Below are 21,017 nucleotides of genomic sequence, written 5' to 3'. Positions count from 1 at the left end.
TAACATTTTTAAATTTAAAAGGGAAAATTTTTAGATCCCTTATAGGGAAAAAATGAATAAAAGACAAGAACAGACATTTTATAAAAAAAAACAAAGAAAGATGGACCTTAATATGTGAAAAATATTCATCTTCATAATAAGTGAAATGCAAATTAAAGCTACACTGAGATACCATTTCTCATCCATCACATTAGCAAAGATTCAAAAGCTTGACCATTCATTCTGTCCGGGAGGCTGTAAGGAGACCAGGGTCCTCATCATTGCTGGGGGGAATTCAAAATGGTACAACTCCTGTGTAGGAAAACGTCTATACCTTGTAACCCAATAATCCTACTTCTAAGAATCCATCCTAAAGATACACCTCCAACAATATAGACATATTCATACAAAAGTTTATTCATTGAAGCTTTATTTGTAATTGCAAAAATATTGGAAATGACCTAAATGCCCCCAAATTAGACTCTGGTTGAACACAATGTAGCACATCCTCACAATGCAGTACTATGCAGCTGTGAAAAAAGAACGGGGGCTATTTCTCTGAACTTATGTGTAGTAATTTGCCGGATGTATTATTAAGTGAAAAAGGCGAAGTCTAAAATAGCATATATAGCATATAACTTTTTGTGTAAGAAAAAGAACCAAGAAAACATATGTGCAGATGTTCATTTCTGCAGAGAGAGAGAAAGAAACTAGAAACTAATGAAGTAAGTTACCTACAAGGATAGGGAGAAGGGATACAAGAGTTATATATACCTTTGCATATACCTTTTAGAAAAGGTTTGACTTTTGGAAGAATTGTTCTACATATTCAAAAAATCAAATAAGAATGAAAAAAAGTTAAACTTTTGGGGGGGGGAAAACACAGCAAAAAATCTCTTCCTTTTTCAGAGCTAGTCAGGGATCACAGAGAAGCAGAATAATGGTCTAATATTCACAAAAGAAATTAGCAAAAGAGTCCAAGACATTCTCCCTCGATTTCCAATTCAAGACTAAAATCTAGCAGACTGTGAACTCAGTCTGGCAGAGGAGAAGGGAGGGGAGAAGAGGAGAGAGAGGAGAGGCGAGGCGAGGCGAGGCGAGGCGAGGCGAGGCGAGGAGAAAGAAGAGGAAAAGAGAAGAGGACAAAGAAAAGGAAAGGTTCAGGGCCCTCCATCACTACAGGAGCTGCTCCTGTGAAAGGAAGGACCCACATGGAGAAGAAGACCATGTGACTCCAAGCCCCAAATCACATCAACAACTGCAGTTCCAAGTCTGAGTTATTGTAAAACCAGTCAGAGAGATGAGCTCATGGAGATGAGATCAGTGCTTATGGAAATTACCCCTCAGGTGGCTGACCTCCAGCAGTCCCCATTAATATCAACAACTAGCACCATTCTTCCACCAGGGGCAGCCAGCCCAGAGGAGGGGGGGGGGGTGAGGACTCGCGGACAATTCCTGTTGGGGAGTGCATTTCTTGAGCCGGTTTAGATAAAACAGAAAAGCTAAACCACCAGCCCTGCTCCCAATGGTAAAATAAAGCAGAGAATCAGAACCTAAAGAGAGCAGCTCACATGGCTCTCCTGGTGGGAGTCTCCTGTGATGTTCCCTTCCTCTTCCTAAACCATCTGTGCATCCTTAAAGAGCCCTCGGCTCCTCGTCCTCCAAATCACCCATCCCAGAAGCAGAAATGACATTGTTGGCTCAGCTGTAATGTCTATCAATACAACTCAATGTTCGGTGTAGTCACCTAAGTTGGAGACGTTTCATCATGATAGGTGAGAAAGGCAAAAGCATGGTGTTCTCCAAAAGTTTATGAGGAAATAAGAGTACAGCCTTTAAGTTCATGGTTTTATGACTAGTCCTTGAGTTAGAAAGTAATAGTACCGTATAACCAGAATTACCAGACACTCTGACAATTAAAATACAGAAGAAGTCCAGAGGTCCACATGAACTGTTCCTTATTAAGGGCCAGAAAAGATACTTATTGGGCCATGACTTTTCTTTGAAATAGCCACAAATGTAAAATATTTACAATTTATCATGATAAATATGAAAGCACTATGCATAGAAACACACAGAAAAGTAACGTTCTAACCATAATTTAATGTGGTTTACCTCAAGTGTCAAAATTGCATACAAAAAATAAAAGGGGTAAAATCAGCTCCCTGTGACTATATCAATCACTTCCTGTGGTTTAAAAAAAAAAAAAGCTGGTGAAAATATCCTCTGTACTAAAAGATAAGTAGTCATAATCAACTCCCTTCCTCTATGTGACATGAAATGGAAGATGAGAACTTTACCAGGTTTTTCAGTAACATCTCCACCATTGCCCCTGGCCATTCTTGTGATGACCAATTGCAGCATCAGGCTTCTGAAACCTACTTTCCCCCTGTTTTTATTTCAACAGAGAAAACATAATGTGTTTTCAACTAAGCCCAGTCTGAGTCTCACTTGAAAATCGAGCTGCAGGCACAAGGATTTAAATATTTGAGGAAAACAAGTGTCTTCAATCTCTAATTAACAGATTCAGGTCCTTATCAAAAACAGCTTTCATTTTACGGTTCTATTTTTCTTTTGACAGCAAAAGACACTTCATTCAATGATGTAGCTGTTGTTTTGGATAAAAAACAATGGGTCAGGTTACAGGGCTCTTGGGCCAAGCATGATTTAAGTAAAACAATGCGCTGTTCATAAATGACATTTAAGTAATATAATCATGACTCATGCCAAAGCCACTTTAATTTCGTAAAAAATAAAAACAACAACGGTATATTTAAAGAACTTTGGCAAATGTGATGGCAAAAGAAAAAACAGAGTCTCTGAAATGAGACGCTGATTTCATAATGAAAATCATTATACCAAGAAGTTTCTGTCCTCCACTTTGAAATGTGATTCAGTTCAGCGTGTGAAATGGTGCATGTAGGGGCGCTCCACTGTACCGACTTCCATCAGCCACTTCACCAGCTCAAAAGGCGAAACACTGAAACCACTGGTCCCGATTCCTAGCTGACGGGAACCTGCCTGCAGTGTTGACAAATAACTACTGCATTGTGGGAGAACTTGAGAGATCTTCTAGATCCAGTCTCCACATTAGGATGGTGAACCTAAGGCCCAAAAAAGTCAATATTGATAGTAATGTGTTCATCCATCCTGCATTTATTGAAGTGCCAAGATAGGGCTACAGTGGAGAAGATACTAAACATGGTCCCCACTGCCAGGGAGCTTACCTTCTAGTGCAGGAGACAGTTGGATTATAAAAAGAATGAAAATTGCAGGGAGAGGAACTGCGAAAGCATCTCCCCGTGTTTGGAGGGTCCACCCATGTCCCTTTCAAACCCTGGTGCTTTCGGACATAAAAAAAAAGAATAAAAATTAAAAATAAAAGGGGGGGTGGGAGATATCTGTAATACTATCAACAATAAAAATATATTAAAAATAAAAATAAATAAAGCCAGCCAACGTAGCACAGTGGCTGAGCACTGACCCATGAACCAGGAGGTCACCGTTTGATTAACAGTCAGGGTACATGTCCGGTTTGCAGGCTCGATCTCCAGCAGGGGGCATGCAGGAGGCAGCCGAGCGATGATTCTCATCGTTGATGTTTATCTCTCTCTCTCTCCCTCTTCCTTCTTCTCTGAAATCAATAAAAATGTATTTAAAATATGTTTTAAAATAAAAAAGCAAGATAATTTTAAATAATGTTATGCGGTGAATAAAATGAAATGGGATAATGTAAGTGAGAATTAATAAATGGTCAGGAAAGGCCACTCGGAGGAAAACACTACATGAGTGATGAGAAGGAGCCAGCCACAGGAGGATCGGGGGGAAGAGCCTCCCAGAAGGAGAACAAGTTTGAAGGCTCTGAAGCTCCAGGCGGGGAGCCAGACGGGGCAGCATCAGACAAGGTGGAAGGTGGAGGCCAGGCCATTCAATCGGGGCCTTGTAGGATGAGGCCGGGAACACACTGGAGAATTTTAAGCAAGTCAGTGACATGATTTTGACAATTTCAAAAGGTCCCTTTTATAATATGTGGAGACGGTGAGCACAGAAGCAGAGAATCTATGAGCCCCTGGAGTGGTCCATGGTGGCATATGAATGGGAGAACTAGCCATGGGATGGACAGAGGGGAAGAAGCTCCCATTTGTTTTTAGAAGGAGAATGGACCAGATTTACTTGTGGACTTTAAACCCTAACTCCCTAGCTAGATGCAACTGACTGCTGCTACAATATATCATGTCGTCTTCACGACAGTCTAGTTCCCACATACTTTCCTCTCGGAACCAACAAATTAAATTTTGAATACAAGTCGGAATCTTGTGTTCTCAAGGTTAAATTATGACCATTTCAAATACATTTTACTCATCTCCTTAAATACAACCATTATTGCAATGTGCAAAGATCTCCTTTGTTTTTAGCCTGGCACACACTATTATACCACAGAGAGCACTTGGAGTTCAAATCCCAGCTCTGCCACTCACTTGCTATAGGACCCTGGGCAAGTCAGTTAACTTTTCTGTGCCTCAGTTTCCTCATCTGTAAAAACAGGAGGATACTACTAATTATGAGCATTAACTGAGATATTAGATGTAAAGTGTTTAGAACACTGCCTGCCACATAGTAAGCACTCAACTAATGGTCGCGGTTGGTATTAGCAAGTGGCAGACACAAAGTATCTGGTGTCTACAAACAGTATGAGCCTCTCAAGGAGTCAGGGTAGAGTCACCACTGGTATGCCCTTTACTGAGGGTCAAGCAGGGCCTCCCCAGACAAAGATTTCTCTCCTCACCATCTGCTCGACATTTTATTTGCACTGAGAAGGTCCCCACCTGGGACACCACCTGTGTGTATGTCCAGACTCTTCACTGAACAGGGAATTCCATGAGCGGAAAGGCCCTGACTTCCTCTGTCCCCAGCACTAGAAAGGACTAAATGTTTAATGAATAAGTGAACACTCATTCCTTTACGCAGCTTTAAATTTCATGTCCCTTATTAAAATACACACCCCTCCCAAAACCAAACCTTTAACAAACACCTGAGCAGCAATCAGAAAAACAATGAGCTGAAGATTCACACTCCCAGCACATTTCAGCACCATCTACTGAGTCCCACGATCACATAGCAAAGACACAATCTGTCTATTTTGAAAAATGGTCTAGAGTGAACTCTGCCTTAAAAAAATAATAATAAAAATAAAAGTATGGCCATAGCTGGTTTGGCTCAGTGGACTGAAGGGTCCCAGGTTCGATTCCGGTCAAGAGCACATGCCTGGGTTGCAGGCTTGATCCCTGGTGGGGGACATGCAGGAGGCAGCCAATCAATGATTCTCTCTCATCATTGATGTTTCTATCTCTCTTTCCCTCTCCCTTTCTCTCTGAAATCAATAAAGATATATTTAAAAATAAATAAATAAATAAAATAAAAGTATGTTTCTAAAATGCTTACCTTGAAAGGGGACATATGTAATACTTTCAACAATAAAGATTTAAAAATAAAATAAAATGAAATGCTTACCTTGTCTCATAAATGAAAGGGCTTTTTCTTTTAAACTCTCTGTCAGTTGTTTCTTTTTAGTCAGGTAATCCAAAACATAAATATTTGGAGCAAAATTTATCATGTTCTGTTCACCACAGCCATAAGGCATCTGAATCAATGAGGTTAAGCCACTGATGGAAGAGCCAAGAATATCTCCTGAAAGCACAAGATGGAAACACATTCAGCAAATACTCCATACCTGCACCTGTTGGCGGCGAACAGACTTCCACATCTGGTGCTCAGAACAGAGTAGAAAATTTACATCAAGTGTTTAGGATGACTGCTCAAATACGTGATAATACAGTGATACTGAACTTGCAGATTACATGACAGAGTAGAACACCTTTATCTCAGCTAAAGATATAGGCATACATTAGGCAACAAAATAAGTTTAAAAATAATTGTTGAACAAAAAAGGCAAGAATTAACCATAGCAAACCATCATTCTTCTATAGGAAAGAAATGATTTTTTTAATTAATATTCTTTACATAAATAGAACTCCATTCTGATTTCTTACTAATACACTACAAATACTAGAGAAATAATTTTTTAAAAGATAGAAATTGTAATATTTTTCAATGTGCTTTATTTAAGTAACAACAAAGTAGAACTAACAAATAGAAGCATTTCCATGACTTTCAGGATCAAAAAGGTTAGAAATACTCTTCAAAGATAGTTATAGAAAATAAAACAAAATGTAATTAAAAGACTTCTCTACCCACATTCTAACACAATGACTCAGGAAAATAAGTGGAAATTCAGAAAAATAGAGGTTGAGTTCTAATTCTGCCCCCACTGAGGTTGAGCTATATGGAGAAGAATATTCTTCTGTGTAGTTTAGAAACTTATACCATTTCAAGTCCAAATACTTAGTGAAAATCCAATCCTTTAAAAAAATGAATCCTAAAAGAGAGGAAGAACTGTTTCATACAAGTAGGCTGCAGTCACACTACCATATAATGTCAAACTTCATATGTTAACTCAAATATCTAAATAAAGGTTATATTATTACCACTGCAGGTTCTGTTTCTAATATTCAGAGTGAACATAAATTTAGACTCTCAAAATTCAAAAAGCAAGCTGATATTCAAACATTCTGGGCTACCAAATAATCTTTTTAAAATAAAAACCATATAAAAATAAAACTTGAGCCCTGACCGGTTTTGCTCAGTGGATAGAGCATTGGCCTGCAGACTGAAGGGTCCCAGGTTTGATTCCAGTCAAGGGCATGTACCTTGGTTGCGGGCACATCCCCAGTAGGGGGTGTTCAGGGGGCAGCTGATCGATGTTTCTCTCTCATCGATGTTTCTAACTCTCTATCCCTCTCCCTTCCTCTCTGTAAAAAATCAATAAAATATATTTTAAAAATAAATAAATAAAATAAAACTTGAAAGACCATTCTTTACCACAAGCTTAAAAAGTAAATTTCAGAGCACTTCAATGACCCTAGATAGATTCATTCCAATGTAAGGGGTGATGATATATATTTAAAATTCAAGGCTCTTGCCCTAGCTGGTTTTGCTCAGTGGATAGAGCATCTGCCTGTGGACAGAAGGGTCCCAAGTTTGATTCTTGGTCAAGGACACATGCAGGAGGCAGCCAATCAATGATTCTCTGCCATCATTGATGTTTCTCTCTCTCTCTCCTTCTCCCTTCCTCTCTGGAATCAATGCAAATATATTTTTAAAATAAAAATAGATAAATAAAATTCAAGGCTCTTCCCTTCGTGTGCATATGTGGACTGCATCCTCCCAGCATCCTCACACTGCAGGAGATGCCTATGCAGAACTTATTCCCCTAAACAAAGAGTTTATTTAATTCTTTTTAAAGAGTTATATCTGCCCTAGCCAGTTTGGCTCAGTGGATAGAGTGTCGGCCTGGTAACTGAAGGGTCCCAGGTTCAACTCCAGTCAAGGGCATAAGCCTGGGTTGCGGGCTCAATCCCCAGTAGGGGGTATGCTGGAGGCAGCCGATCAATGGTTCTCTCTCATCATTGATGTTTCCATCTCTCTCTCCCTCTCCCTTCCTCTCTGAAATCAATAAAAATATTTTTTTTAAAAGAGTTATATCTAAGGCTCCAAAGAAAGTCCTCTATAAAAGGAATTGGTTACTTGGGGTTATAAAAAAAGCATTACACCTGCAGATGAGATGTAAAAGAACCTCTGAGAAAGTGCCTAAGGTCCTAACACCTTGAAAACTGAACCATTTTGATGTCATTAATCTAAATATTTCCTTCAATTTGTTAGAAAGCACAACTATATAAACAAAGTATTTGTGTGGAAGATCTGTTTAATAGTCAGTACAAAAGTACTTTTCGGGCACCAGCAGGAGATGAAGAGAGGATGCCTACAGTCAGTGGGTAGCTTCCTACTATAAAGGTGGCTTGTGTCCTGCACAGACAGCTCCCCTAAGCAGTAGCCCTCAATCTCTGGTGGTCAGAATATACCTACCCTAGCCTTAGCCCAAGAGATTCTGACTGAGGAGGTTGGGAGTAGAGCCCAGAGATTTGTGTTTTTACAACGCGCCATAGAAGATTCTGCTATTTGTCGGGACTTGGGAGCCACAGAAGCCAGAAGTTCTGTTCGTAGAAATAGCCACCCCCTGCAGCCACATTATAATGGGGACTTACTGCTCAAAAGTAATCTGCACATGAGATGTATCAGCATTAGCTGGGAGCTTGTCAGAAACGCGGAATCCCAGGTCCAGCCCAAGCCCACTAAGCCAGAATCTGCCTTTAAGTGAGAACCCCCAGGTGATTCCTATGCACATTGAACACTGAGAAGAACTGGTCTAGGACACATAGCTTGCTAGTCTGCCTTTCTATTGTAATCTTGCTAGCCTTTCTATTTGGTACCAACTGAAAACTTTTTGCAACCTCTTTGCATTTTGACTAAATAAGAAAATGTGGTATATCTACAAAGAGATGAAAACATATATTATCATGTACAAATAAACCAGTAGTGATGATGATACACTCTGTTCTTACCAACCACAGTGATCTGGACTCTTTCACTGCCATTCACTATATTGGGAGGAAAGGAGAAACTCAATGCTTTCTGTGTAGTTTTCAGCCTCCTGTTCAAGTCCAACAAGACGGATTGTGAATAGAATTTTTCTATTCCTTCTGCCTGTAGAAACAAAAGCAATATAATTAATGTGGTCCCTACTCGTCAGTTTACCAAGAACTGTATGCAAATCATAAGACAAACATTTGCCCTGTTGTGTCTACAGTGTGTGTACCGTTAATGCCTACCATTTCTTGATTCTTGCTTCAAATCTGTTAATAAGTGTTTATTTTCTAGTTTAGGCAAAACATTTCATGGAATGGTAATGGAAATGACAATGCAGAAAACGAAAAGGTGATAAGAAAACCTCTCTGAGGTAGGTTCTATTATTACCCAAGAGAGAAATACCTTATCCAAAGTCACACTTGACAGAGCCGGGATTTGAGCCCAGGGCTGCCTCACCTCAGAGTACAAGTGCTTATCCACTATGCTGAGTTGTGTTTTTGTGCATAATATGTTCTCTAAAAAAAAATCTATAAAATCTCTGCTACTTGTGCTGAGGAATTTCAAAATTCAAAATCTACATGTCCACTTAGCATGATTTAACAGGATCCCATTGTAACCCAATTTGTAAATGTAATTGACTGCAAAAGAGACTTGCTTTATAGTCATACTATAAATTTATCTTTTATTTATTTTAATCCTTACCCAAGGAAATGTTTTTCATTGATTGGAGGGAGAGAGAGAGAAAGAGAGAGAGAGAGAGAGAGAGAGAGAGAGAGAGAGAAACATCAATGTGAGAGAGAAACACTGATGTGAGGGAGAAATATGCTTGGACCAGGAATCAAAACCGAAACCTGGGTATGTGCCCTGACTCAGCATAGTGGATAAGCACTTGTACTCTGAGGTGAGGCAGCCCTCGGCTCAAATGCCAGCTCTGTCAAGTGAGACTTTGGATAAGCATTTAATTTCTCTCTTGGGTAATAATAGAACCTACCTCAGAGAGGTTTTCTTATCACCTTTTCGTTTTCTGCATTGTCATTTCCATTACCATTCCATGAAATGTTTTGCCTAAACCCAAGACCCCTTGGTGAACTGGACAACACTCTAACCAACTGAGCCACACTGGCCAGGGCATTCATACTCTAAATTAAAGAGGAGCCTTAGCCAATTTGGCTCAATGGATAGAATTTCGGCCTGTGGACTGAAGGGTGGCAGGTTCAATTCCTTCAAGGGCATATACCTCGGTTGCAGGCTCGATCCCAAGCCCTGGCAGGGACGCGTGTGGGAGGCAACCAATCGATGTGTCTCTCTCACATTGATGTTTCTCTCTCTCTGTATCTCCCCCTCCCCTTCCACTATCTCTAAAAATCAATGGAAAAATATCCTCTGGTGAGGATTAACAAAAAATAAAATAAAATAAAATAATAAATTAAAATAAATTAATATAATATAGTATAATATAATAATATAATATAAATTTAAAGAGGAAACTGGCAAGTACTTCCAAAGTGTAATATATTTTTACATATAGATGGGAAAAAATCATTAGACATTACCAGAAGGATAGAGGAGGTGAGCTTGCAGGTCTTGCCAACAAATCTAAACAAGAAAAACCATCTCCTGTTTCCTTTTCAACTATGTATTTCCATTTCATTTATTTGAAACTCCAACCACTTACCTTCACTAAAAGCCTCTGGGTGATAGCATCAGAAGCAGCAGGTGAAATAGCTGTGATTGTGATATAAATTTCCCCCAGATGTGTTGGTTTGACTGGGAAAATAGCAACCACCCCATCCTCACTAGGGACCAGAATGATCTGCATGTGCCCTGTGTCATTGACTTCATTTGAAGTCATTAGAATTTCAAATTTGTCACTTTCCTCAATGATCACCTTAACCTGGAAGAAAAAAATATTATCAAAGATTTTGTATAATAAATGCTCCTCTGTAAAGTGTTAACATTATTACTATTTTAAGTCCTATTAACCTGTGAGGCCCAAGACTAGAGAAAGATGAGATAGATTCAGTCAAGAAGAGGATGAAAGGGTACCATGGAAAACTTCATTGCTTTCTTATGCTTTCCCATCTACTTCAATATATGTGGGGAAGGGCGTTCTTCAGAACATGAATTTCTCTTGTTATCTGATGCCTCTGAGTGATAAGGAGGGGCCCAGAAAGGTTATTCGTATCATGGTATTGCCACCAGCCTGGTTTAACCATCATTCTGGGACACTGGTCTTACTAGAAAAACCTGAGACCAAAGGATGAAATGTTGTGACATTCACTGAGAGTCTCTGCTAAAATTAGTCCAAGGAAAGTCTGACCCCGACATTAGCTCTGAAGCATATACTGGTGGTCAACTTTGTAACGTGCACCAAAGTTGCAGTCCCATCAAAACGAGCATTTCTCTAGGCCTTGCACATTATGACTTGTTTTCCCATTTATTTTCTCAAAATATTTTCTGTAAAGACAGTAATTGTTATTCCCATTTCACAGATGAGGAGACTACAACTAAGTTATTTGCTGGTAAGTGGTAGAGTGGGATGCTGAATCCCGGCCTTGGACTCCAGAGGTTAGGAGTCCATGCTGATTAGATGAAAAACTAAATTTTTATAATAAGAAACAATTTGCCTGGCCAGCATGGCTCAGTGGTTGAGCGTCAACCTAAGAACCAGGAGGTCACAGTCCGCTTCCCGGTCAGGGCACATGCCCAGGTTGCGGGCTCAATCCCCAGTGTAGGGCTTGTATGAGGCAGCCAATCAATGGTTCTCATCATTGATGTTTCTATCTCTCTCCCCCTCTCCTTTCCTCTCTGATATCAATAAAAATATATTTTAAAAACTAATAAAATAAGAAACAATTTACTCTATGGACCTAGTGCTTAAAGAGATGACAGCATTTTCATGAAGTACGGCTAATAAGGTTAATTACAAATCCCCACTTACTCTGGGGGGAAAAAACAACCAATCATTTGGTTAACATTCCTATGGACACAACACAAACAGTGAGCCTAATCCTGCCTTCCAGGGAACTGACTCGCTCAGGAGACACAAGGCACATGGCTCAAAACACCAAGCCTTGGAAACAGACACCCTGTCTAAATGTGAGGACAACACATGGAACAGAATGGTGAGGAAAGGCATCTTAGTTTCAAGCCAGGTCTTGAATGGAATAAATTCTTGCCAACCACACTGGGCAAAGAATGGCAGTGACAAGCGGCAACACATTCTAGATGTGAGTCAGACTAGGAAAAAACTGCAGACGGCAGGAAAGAGGAAGACCTGCCCCAGAGACAATAGGGAAGTTATGTGGCTAAACTGGGGGAAATGTGCTGGAAAGGACAGAGGAGAGAGTGCTTATACATGTGAATAATATCCCTACACGTTAATAAGCAGAAGAAATCGCTGCCCAAGGATGTTTATGCTCATTCCTCCAGAATGTATAAAAGGCTTAGATACCCAGAGCCTAAACACTAACCAAACCAGGCCCTGCACATTTTCTAGATTTCTTCTTGTAGTATAAGTGGTGAACAAAATCTTTCATACATTACCTCAGTGTCAACTTTCAAATAATTGAATATGGTTATTTCCAAAGCAAATTCTTCACCTCTGATCACAGAGTTGGGAAGATTCGGAGAAATGAAAAATGGCTGAAAGACTTCTAGCTGGAAAAAACACAATGAATACATATTTTGTTCAAATCAAAATGCTTCAGGTTTTATTGAATTAAAAGCAAATCTCACAAAACCTATGAAGCTTAACTTCACATAGAAATGTCCACTTGCCTATCAACATACAGCAAATGGCAACTCATCACAAATGAATATTTATGTTAGTTAACACTAGACTTTATTAAGGGCCACTAGGAACCAGGTACTTTACCCAAATTAATTCATTTAATCATTACAACCTTAAGAGGCAGTGTTATCCTCATATTTTACAGAGATAAATAGGAAGTTCAGAGACCCTGTAACTAGTATAAGATCACATTGCCAGTAAGCGAAGGAGCCAGAACTGGATCCCAGTGTGTGTGACGTCAAAGTCTGCTACTATGTTATACTGACTCCACCATTCTGCTTTAAAAGCCACCAACCAAATCAAAGACTGTTTCAGACTCATGTGCAAAGTTTAAATAATGGTCTGCTTACTACTCTTAGCCTACATATGCAGACATCTGTACTTCCTTGTTGGTGACTCAACTCCGAGACTGTTGGCCAAGTCCTGCAGGAGAAACTGAACCTTCCCCTGCCTCTAAGGATAAACCTCAATTCCTTTAAGCCAATCGTTCCCACTGGCAGCACGAATTCCCTCTGGCGGTTTATTTGGGCATCTGTGGAAGTGTCTTAGGTTGCCACAACGTTTGAAGGAACTATTGGCACTTAGCAGGTGAAGGCCTGTAAGACTCAGGAGTCCCAGACAACGAAAAATTGTCCCCTATCCCTCATGAGTCTTGAATGTCTTTTCAGGCATCCAGGTAGACAAAGTACCTGCTTATAAGAACCGGAACTTACAACGTAATTCCAACATAATATAATGTAAACCCAAAACATTTTTCAACACACACTGAATTTCTCATGAATACAACTATTTTGGAAATCAAAAGGAGACTTTGTTTGTAATGTTACTAAAAGTTGTTCATGATTTCAGAAATTTATATCACCACAGGCAACTAAAACAATACAAGTATGTCAACTGCATATCTGTGCATGGTGTAAATATTTAAATATGTCATGATGTCTTCAAATGCAGCTATGCCTGCTCATATATATCCTGAAATATGTATTATTTTATTATACATTACCATCCTTTTATTTCTGCTTAATATTTCACTTAGTGTATCATATTGATTTTTAATTGAATATGTAGGTATTGTATATATTCTATGAATTTCATTTTTATTGGTAGAGACAAAACAAAATATCTGTTATATAAAGGGGCTTCAGGTATGACCAAGGATAGTTATTATACTCCTCTTGCCAGTGACTGGTTTAGGAAGTGACATGTGATGCAATTAAACCCAGGAGATATGAAGGAATGTCTGCTTGGGGACATTTTGAGAAGTTCTGTTTGTCCTTGAAAGAGGGACACACAGAAATATTCTCTGTCTTCTGACCTTTGGAAGTGGTTGGATTTGGTAAATAATAAACTTTCTATCCAAATCTTAATATGGACCCAGCACATTTAGTAGCTTAATACAACTCACATTCTAAAATATAAAACAGATGAAACACACACACACAAAAAAAAACACCTAGGAATCTCTAAACCGTGATCAAAATCAAAAGCAATCTTTTTTTAATCTATTGAGGACTTGACACTTTCTTCACTTCATGATATGGTAACATTTATAAGCAGCAGTTTAATATGCTACCTCCGCTGGAGTAGTTGTTAGTCCAAAACCCAAGTCCTCAGAGACCACAAAAGCAGTAGCTATCCAAGAAGTGATAGAATCAGGTACAGTAACTTCAAATTCTTGGTAAATCCCGGAACTGAAGTCAAGATAAATATAAAAATTACAAAATTAAGAACTGATACATTTCAAAATAAGTCAACATAACCTAAAACCATTTTTGGAAGAATATTAATTTTCCAAAACATTTACATATCTAAAATTTTTTAAGACTTACACATAAAACAATAAGGAATAGGCCATAATAAGATACTGATCCATATTTAAATAAAAGCTTTCTACAGTGTTTATATCTTAAGGATGAACATTATTTTCATAAATTTTGTATAATTAATATATTTTTTCAAATAACTTTAATTTCATCTTTCAATTTGCATAAAAGTTTCTCTCTATATCCCAATCAATGCTACTATTTGTTGGGTATTTTTTAGGTTTGACTTGTGTCTTATTTCAAGTTTCCGTAAATAGGAGACTATAAAATACATATAGATCTCATGATTTACCTGCTCGGTCATCAGACAGGTAGCACAGGGTTTGTCACCTAAGTGAATTCCTTACACCACCCACACCCCTTTCCCTGTGGCTCAGGGGAATGTATTATGAGGAGCCACAAAGTAGAGGGAGTAACCATGAGTGCTCCCCACCCCAAGGCAACAAATATACTCAGCAATTTTTCTATAATGAACCAAAAGACTTCAAAGAAGTTAAAAATCACCCCTCATTAGTGATGACTGCCACAATTCACATGTGGCTTTACTAAATACTATATTTAGATGCAATCAACATCACTTTGAAATAAAAACCTCTTGGTCTATTTAGTTCTTAATCACACTATGTTTGTACTTACACAACAAAAAGAGGGCAAAACTTCTTTAAAACTAACACTAAACAAAATATATATGGACAAACAACTTTTTTACCCCGTGTTGGTGTCTAGCCAAATCCAAGTCTCTGGAAAATGTTTTCTGACATGTGGATTCTCAACTGAAGAAAAGTCATAGAAATCTCCAAAGTTTCCATCATTTTCCTCCATGTACTCCACATCAAGTGATTGACTGTCATCTAAAAATAAACATTGGCAACTATTAGGAAAATTGTCACTCTTCTAGACAATGATTATAAACAATCCACAGAATCACAGCACCTTTCAGTTGAATGGGACTTTAGAGTTTATCTTGTCCAATCCTCTCATTTTGCAGATGAGCAATATGAGAAATTAAATGACTTACCCAAGACCAAGTGGCCAGTTACAGCCAAGAGAGAAATAAAAAAAAAAAACCTTTCCTGCCCCTACGGCCAATACCCCCAAAACTACTTACAGTTCCGTTGCTAAAGATTCAGTTAAATCACATTTTTAAAGCTACCTCCTTTTTTGCTATTCTCTTTTCTCATTTTGCAGATGAGCAATATGAGAAATTAAATGACTTACCCAAGACCAAGTGGCCAGTTACAGCCAAGAGAGAAATAAAAAAAAAAAACCTTTCCTGCCCCTACGGCCAATACCCCCAAAACTACTTACAGTTCCGTTGCTAAAGATTCAGTTAAATCACATTTTTAAAGCTACCTCCTTTTTTGCTATTCTCCTCTTTATAGCTCTCTAATGCTGATCACCATTGCCTACACTGGCCATAAGATGTCCCTAACTTTATTCTTATTTTAAAAACCATATTGCCATACAGACTCTAAATCACCTATCTCTATTTTTGCAACTCATCTAGAAGTCTCAAATTCTTTCAAAATAAAATGTAAAAAAAAGTATACTATAATAGGTACCAAGGATACAAAGATGAATGTAATGAGCTCCACTCTATGGAGGAGGTAGACAAATAGAAAACTGTAGCAAACAAGAATAGTTGATTTTACACAGAATCTGGATCATGAAAAAAAGTATGCCTATGGGGGGAAATCCATTTTACATTGTTTTGGGCGTTCCATTTTCCTTCCGTCTCCAAATAAAGAGTATCCCATGGGGAGAGGGGGAGTAAACTAAGTACAAAGGCATGTCCAGAATTTGACAATTAGTACTAGGTAAAAGTGTCATACAATGAGGGGGGGAAAGAATGGCTGGGTCCATATTTTAAAATATCAAATACCCCATGCTAAAGGGTTTGCACATAATCCTTTAAGCCAGTAGTCGGCACACTGCAGCTCGCAGGCCACATGCGGCTCTTTGGCCCCTTGAGTGTGGCTCTTCCTAAGCCGTAGGAGTATCCTAATTAAGTTAATAACAATTTACTTACCTATATAGTTTAAGTTTAAAAAATTTGGCTCTCAAAAGAAATTTCAATCATTGAACTGTTGATATTTGGCTCTTTTGACTAATGAGTTTGCCGACCACTGCTTTAAGCAATGATGACCTATTGAAGGTTTTAAATGAATTAGAAACATGCTCTAACCCATGTTTTATAGGCTAAATCTACCCTCAGTGTAAACCATGGTTTAGAGCTGGGGGAACATGGAGGTGGGCAGAACTGTTAGTTAGGAAGCTACAGCAATGGTCAAGGAGGCACTGCTAGGAGTCTGAAACCAAAGAGAGGAGAGGGAAGATAATGTCAATAATTCTGTTCTATCTCTTGCACCACATGATTGGATGAGCTCTGTGTGTGCCCAGGGCACCCTGCACTTCCCCCATCAGCACACTCTTCTACCTATGTGTTGCTTTGCCCCACTAGACCAAGTTGGAAGCTCCGTTGCCTTGCACATGCTAAGCATGCAATTAATATCATCACTATCTTTTGAATAATGAATGAACAAACTGTATTTGAGGGATAATAAAATAGGTAATTGCAGACTTAGAAGTGTCAAACAAGCGTTAAACATTTATATGCTTTTGAATTTAACCTCACAACAACCCTTTAATAGAAGTAATATTATTAGTCCTATACTTCAGGGAGAAAACTGAGGCTTAGAGAACTTAATTGATTTTCTTGGTCATAAGGTCAGAATTCAAAGCCAGAAGTAAGTGGTGGAAAATTCCTTTCTTAACCACTATGCCGGTCCATGTCTGATGGGAAGAGAGGGTGAGTTCTGAGGTTTTTATTTGGACATCTGAGTAAATAACGATTTCATTAACAGAGATATGAAATCATATCAATTCAAGGAATCAATCAAAACCTATTAAGGAACAGTGAGGTTGTAAGAAGAGACCAATCATAAATTTGGTTTGTGATATATTGGATTTAAGGTATTTGTGGGGCATCAGAGGGGTGCATAAACAGAGGGGTAAGACAAACAGTTGAGTTGTTCCAAAGTTGACTTTAAGGAGGACGATGTCATGGAAGGGTCTGGGGAAGTATTCAACCAAATTGAGTCACCATGCACTGGTAGTCCAGGTCAGCAATGGGAGGAAAACAGAGGCAGAGGAGCCAATAACTCAGGATAACAAGAAGACCAACTAGGACATTTAATAGATTTTGAGGGGATTGAGGGAATATACAAGGCAGAAGGATAGGCATTTGAAATGTTAGGAGTAGAGCCGTGTTCAGGTGATAATATGACCTTGGGTGACTATTATTTCCACAATGGTGATCACAGGACAGCACACATTAGATGGATTGACCACATGGACATTCTAATCTCCCAGGATGACAACAGGAGTAAGACTTTGAATCTTTTGTGAGAGCATCGAGGTAGAAAAAGGGAATGGAAAAGTTGTTGACCTGAATTTTGATTAAAGGAGTTATAATTAAAACTTTATGAGCTTCAAATAACAAGGAGCTCTTAAGTGAAGATTGTTGAACAGTGGGTCTTAAAGTAACTAAGAAAAGATAGCTGAAAAAATACCTTGTGTACCTACTGATCCTGATCCCAAGGAGAGAAAGATAAATAAATGCTCATTTGAGAAGGTTTCTCATGATACAATACACTAGTAAGAGTATCAGATTTCTTTTGTTACTATAAAAAGGTAGCAGAAGGTTCTCAGAAAAAGGTAAAGGATACAGGAAGTATTACTAACAAAGGTGAGTATTACAGTGGGCAACAGGAATTGATAAGATGAACAAAGATGGGTTAAAGCTGAGACTGACAAAGAGTGAATGAAAAAAGATATGATTGTTTGGAAGGCTGTCTAGGATAAATAATTATATGAAGGGAGCTAAACGTTCCATATGTCTTTAATGTCATAATGACTCCCAAAATCTTAAAGACTATAAAATTTTCCTTTTAGTTTCAGGAAAGAGGCTCAGGTATGTAGCAAGAATGCCAAAGAGCTTGGTGTGGAGAAACTCAACATCTGACAGAAACAGGAATTTAGGGATAGAAACTGTGACAGTTCTGAAGCCTTTCAAGATGATATTAGTATAACTTGAAAGAAAACAGAACAAGTTCTAGAATTATTTATTCTCATTTATACATTTCCTCAGTCAAAACATTTTATGATTTCTTCCTAAAAGTACACTTATTACTTGCTGAGTGACCAACTGTATGTAGCAGTCTAGGGAACTAGATGTGACCCCACCAGGAAGAACTCAGAATGATGTGATGATGACTGTGTGTGTGTGTGCACACATGCTTACGTGTGTGTGTGTGTGCGCGCACGCACGCTTGTGTGTGCACACCAATATACTTTACTGGAGGCCCAATGCACAAAATTCGTGCAAGAGTAGGTCTTCCTTCTCCCGGCTGCTGGCACTGGCTTCCCTCTGGCACCCAGGACTTGGGCTTCCCTCTAGCCGCCGGCAGGCACCCAGGACCCAGGCTTCCCTCACAACCCTGACTTTATCTGGAAGGATGTCTGGAAGGACGTCTGGTCTAATTAGCATATTATGCTTTTATTATTATAGGTGGTGAACATTCTAGGTGGACATCAAAAAGCTAGAGAACAAAAATGTTTCAAAAACATATTGCTCCTTTTATCTAATTCCAAAATAACATCACAGTTTGCAATACAAATTGGAAGCATAGGATCTTCCAATATGTCCAAAAATGTCATCACCTGAAAGAATTACAGAGAGCAAATGGAAAGCATTAATTTCAGAGAAGCCCAGTTGAACATTCCATGTCATGTCCAGATGTACTCCTAAATACATTAAACTCCAAACATTTTAGGATAAGAGACAGAAAATAAATATCACAATATTCATGTTCAATATAAATAATGTTAAATAGCTGAGATGAAAGACTTAAATACTTGAAAATCACTTTACCAGGTTTTACTTACAAACACCATCAATGTAATCCTTCACAAGGCTGGCATCCGTCAATACCCAGAGGCCACATTCCTAGAAAGAATAATTAAAATTTTCTCTTAAAAGATTAATGCTATCTAAGTTGTCACAGCACTCTCCCTCATTTTTGCTCATTTTTTTATGCAGAATGTCAAAGTCATTTTTTTCACTCTTGCTCATTTTTGAGTGTTTAGATATGTACATGTGTATACATTCTCATTCTCTCCTCTCTCTCCTTCTCTCTCTCTCATATACAGACAGATACACAAACATACACACACACAAACACACATACACACACACACACACACACACATGCATAACAAGTCAAGGAAAGTGATACGAAGGAAAAAAGTATTTGTTTAATGACAATCCCTTTAATTTCTCTAAGTGAATTTTTCCATTTGCTTTTAAAACTGGAAGGATGACTGTCTTTCCACTTCAACTTACACTTATATAACACTCTGCACTTCATCAATGCATTTAATAAAAGATTAACACTTCATAAATTCAAATCATTACTTCTAAAAGTGGTTGCAAGAGTAAAAATATTAATCTCTTTTCAAATAAACATACCTGAAAGACTGCAAAAGAATTCATGAACACGCCTAAATAATATCCCACGTTATAAAGTCCCAAATCCAGGACCACCTAAGGAGAAGATAAAATATATGGAATGGATCAATTCATACCAACCTGTTCTGTGCTGGGCAATATTTCTTATATATACTAGTAATTTAGATAAGACACAGCCCACATACTTATCAAATTTGAAAATGACACAAATGGAGAAATAATGAGTATGTAGATGTCTTGCTCATGATTCATTCAGTCAAAATTACATTTCTTATTTAAATTTGTTTTTATTCTGTTTAGCAATCAAGAGTTCCTAAGAATTATGGACTTGAGTTTTGCCCAAGAGGAATTGAAATGTCTACTGGCTGACAAGACCAACACATAGAGGTCAGCATTAAAATGACCAATATGTTTGGCAGAGATAAGCTAAATTCAATGGTTAAACTAACTTCTGCAAAATATCAGTTAAATTTTTTAAAAATAATACAAAGAGAAAATTCACAAATGATGAAATACAAATTATTAATAAGCAGAAAACATAGTCAACTTCATTGATAATCAAAGCAATGCAAATTACAACATATATGAGATAGTTTTTGCAGAGATATTTGCATGTATCACATTCGCAATGTTAATTTTTAAGAGCAGTATTCATTGCTAGCAAGAGTGAGTAAAATTGGCAGTTTCTAAAATAGTTAAACACAGAATTAGACTATGGCCTGGCAATTACACTCCTATGTATATACCCAAAAGAACTGAAAACAGAGATTCAAAGAGATCCTTGTATGCCAATGTTCATTGCAGCATTTAGTTACAAGAGCCAAAAGGTACAAACAACCTAAGCACCCATCAACAGAAGAATACATGAACAAGATGTGGTATATGCATACAACAGAATATTATTCAGCTGACAAAACATAGTTTTGATACAAGCTACAATATGGAGGAACCTTGAAGACATTATGTTAAGTGAAATAAAGTAGACTGAAAAGGACAAATATTAAATGACTAAGTGGCCCAGTGCACGAATTTGTGCACATTGAAAGGAAATTAATTAGAATAGTTTAATATTGCTATTCACCCTTTCTCAATAATAGACATGTCAACCAAATTCACGATTGACAATGACAGATCAAAACACATGCATGCGATTGGAGCCAGCAAGACCTTGCATGTGCAAGTATACTTAGCTATATATATCTACACTAATAAAAGAGAAACATGGTAATTAGCGTATGACCGCTACCCTTCCCATTGGCTAATCAGCATATCCTTATGCAAATTAACTGTCAGCCAAGATGGCGGCCGGCAGCCAGGCAGCTGGAAGCGAACATGAGGCTTGCTTGCT

The 21,017-nt window shown here is 38.2% G+C and overlaps 1 protein-coding gene across 2 annotated transcripts in view; it reads right to left on the bottom strand.

Moving 5' to 3' along the window:
* The window catches only part of CD109 (CD109 molecule), a 158,222-nt gene that overhangs the window by 18,793 nt on the left and 118,412 nt on the right, over positions 1–21,017 (bottom strand). For both annotated transcript variants that reach the window (XM_014535778.1, XM_014535779.1), the window contains 8 exons: positions 19,670–19,744; positions 19,087–19,147; positions 14,849–14,990; positions 13,890–14,007; positions 12,070–12,183; positions 10,199–10,417; positions 8,499–8,640; positions 5,491–5,667 (listed from right to left, as the gene is read on the bottom strand). In XM_014535778.1, coding sequence (XP_014391264.1) covers positions 5,491–5,667; positions 8,499–8,640; positions 10,199–10,417; positions 12,070–12,183; positions 13,890–14,007; positions 14,849–14,990; positions 19,087–19,147; positions 19,670–19,744 — 1,048 coding nt within the window. The remainder of the gene's footprint in view (positions 1–5,490; positions 5,668–8,498; positions 8,641–10,198; positions 10,418–12,069; positions 12,184–13,889; positions 14,008–14,848; positions 14,991–19,086; positions 19,148–19,669; positions 19,745–21,017) is intronic.

The sequence above is a fragment of the Myotis brandtii genome, unplaced genomic scaffold (assembly GCF_000412655.1).
Source record: "Myotis brandtii unplaced genomic scaffold, ASM41265v1 scaffold151, whole genome shotgun sequence".
NCBI classification, from domain to species: Eukaryota; Metazoa; Chordata; class Mammalia; order Chiroptera; family Vespertilionidae; genus Myotis; species Myotis brandtii.
The sequence above is the reverse complement of the archived record's forward strand: the minus strand, read 5'-3'. Positions and strand labels throughout refer to the sequence as shown.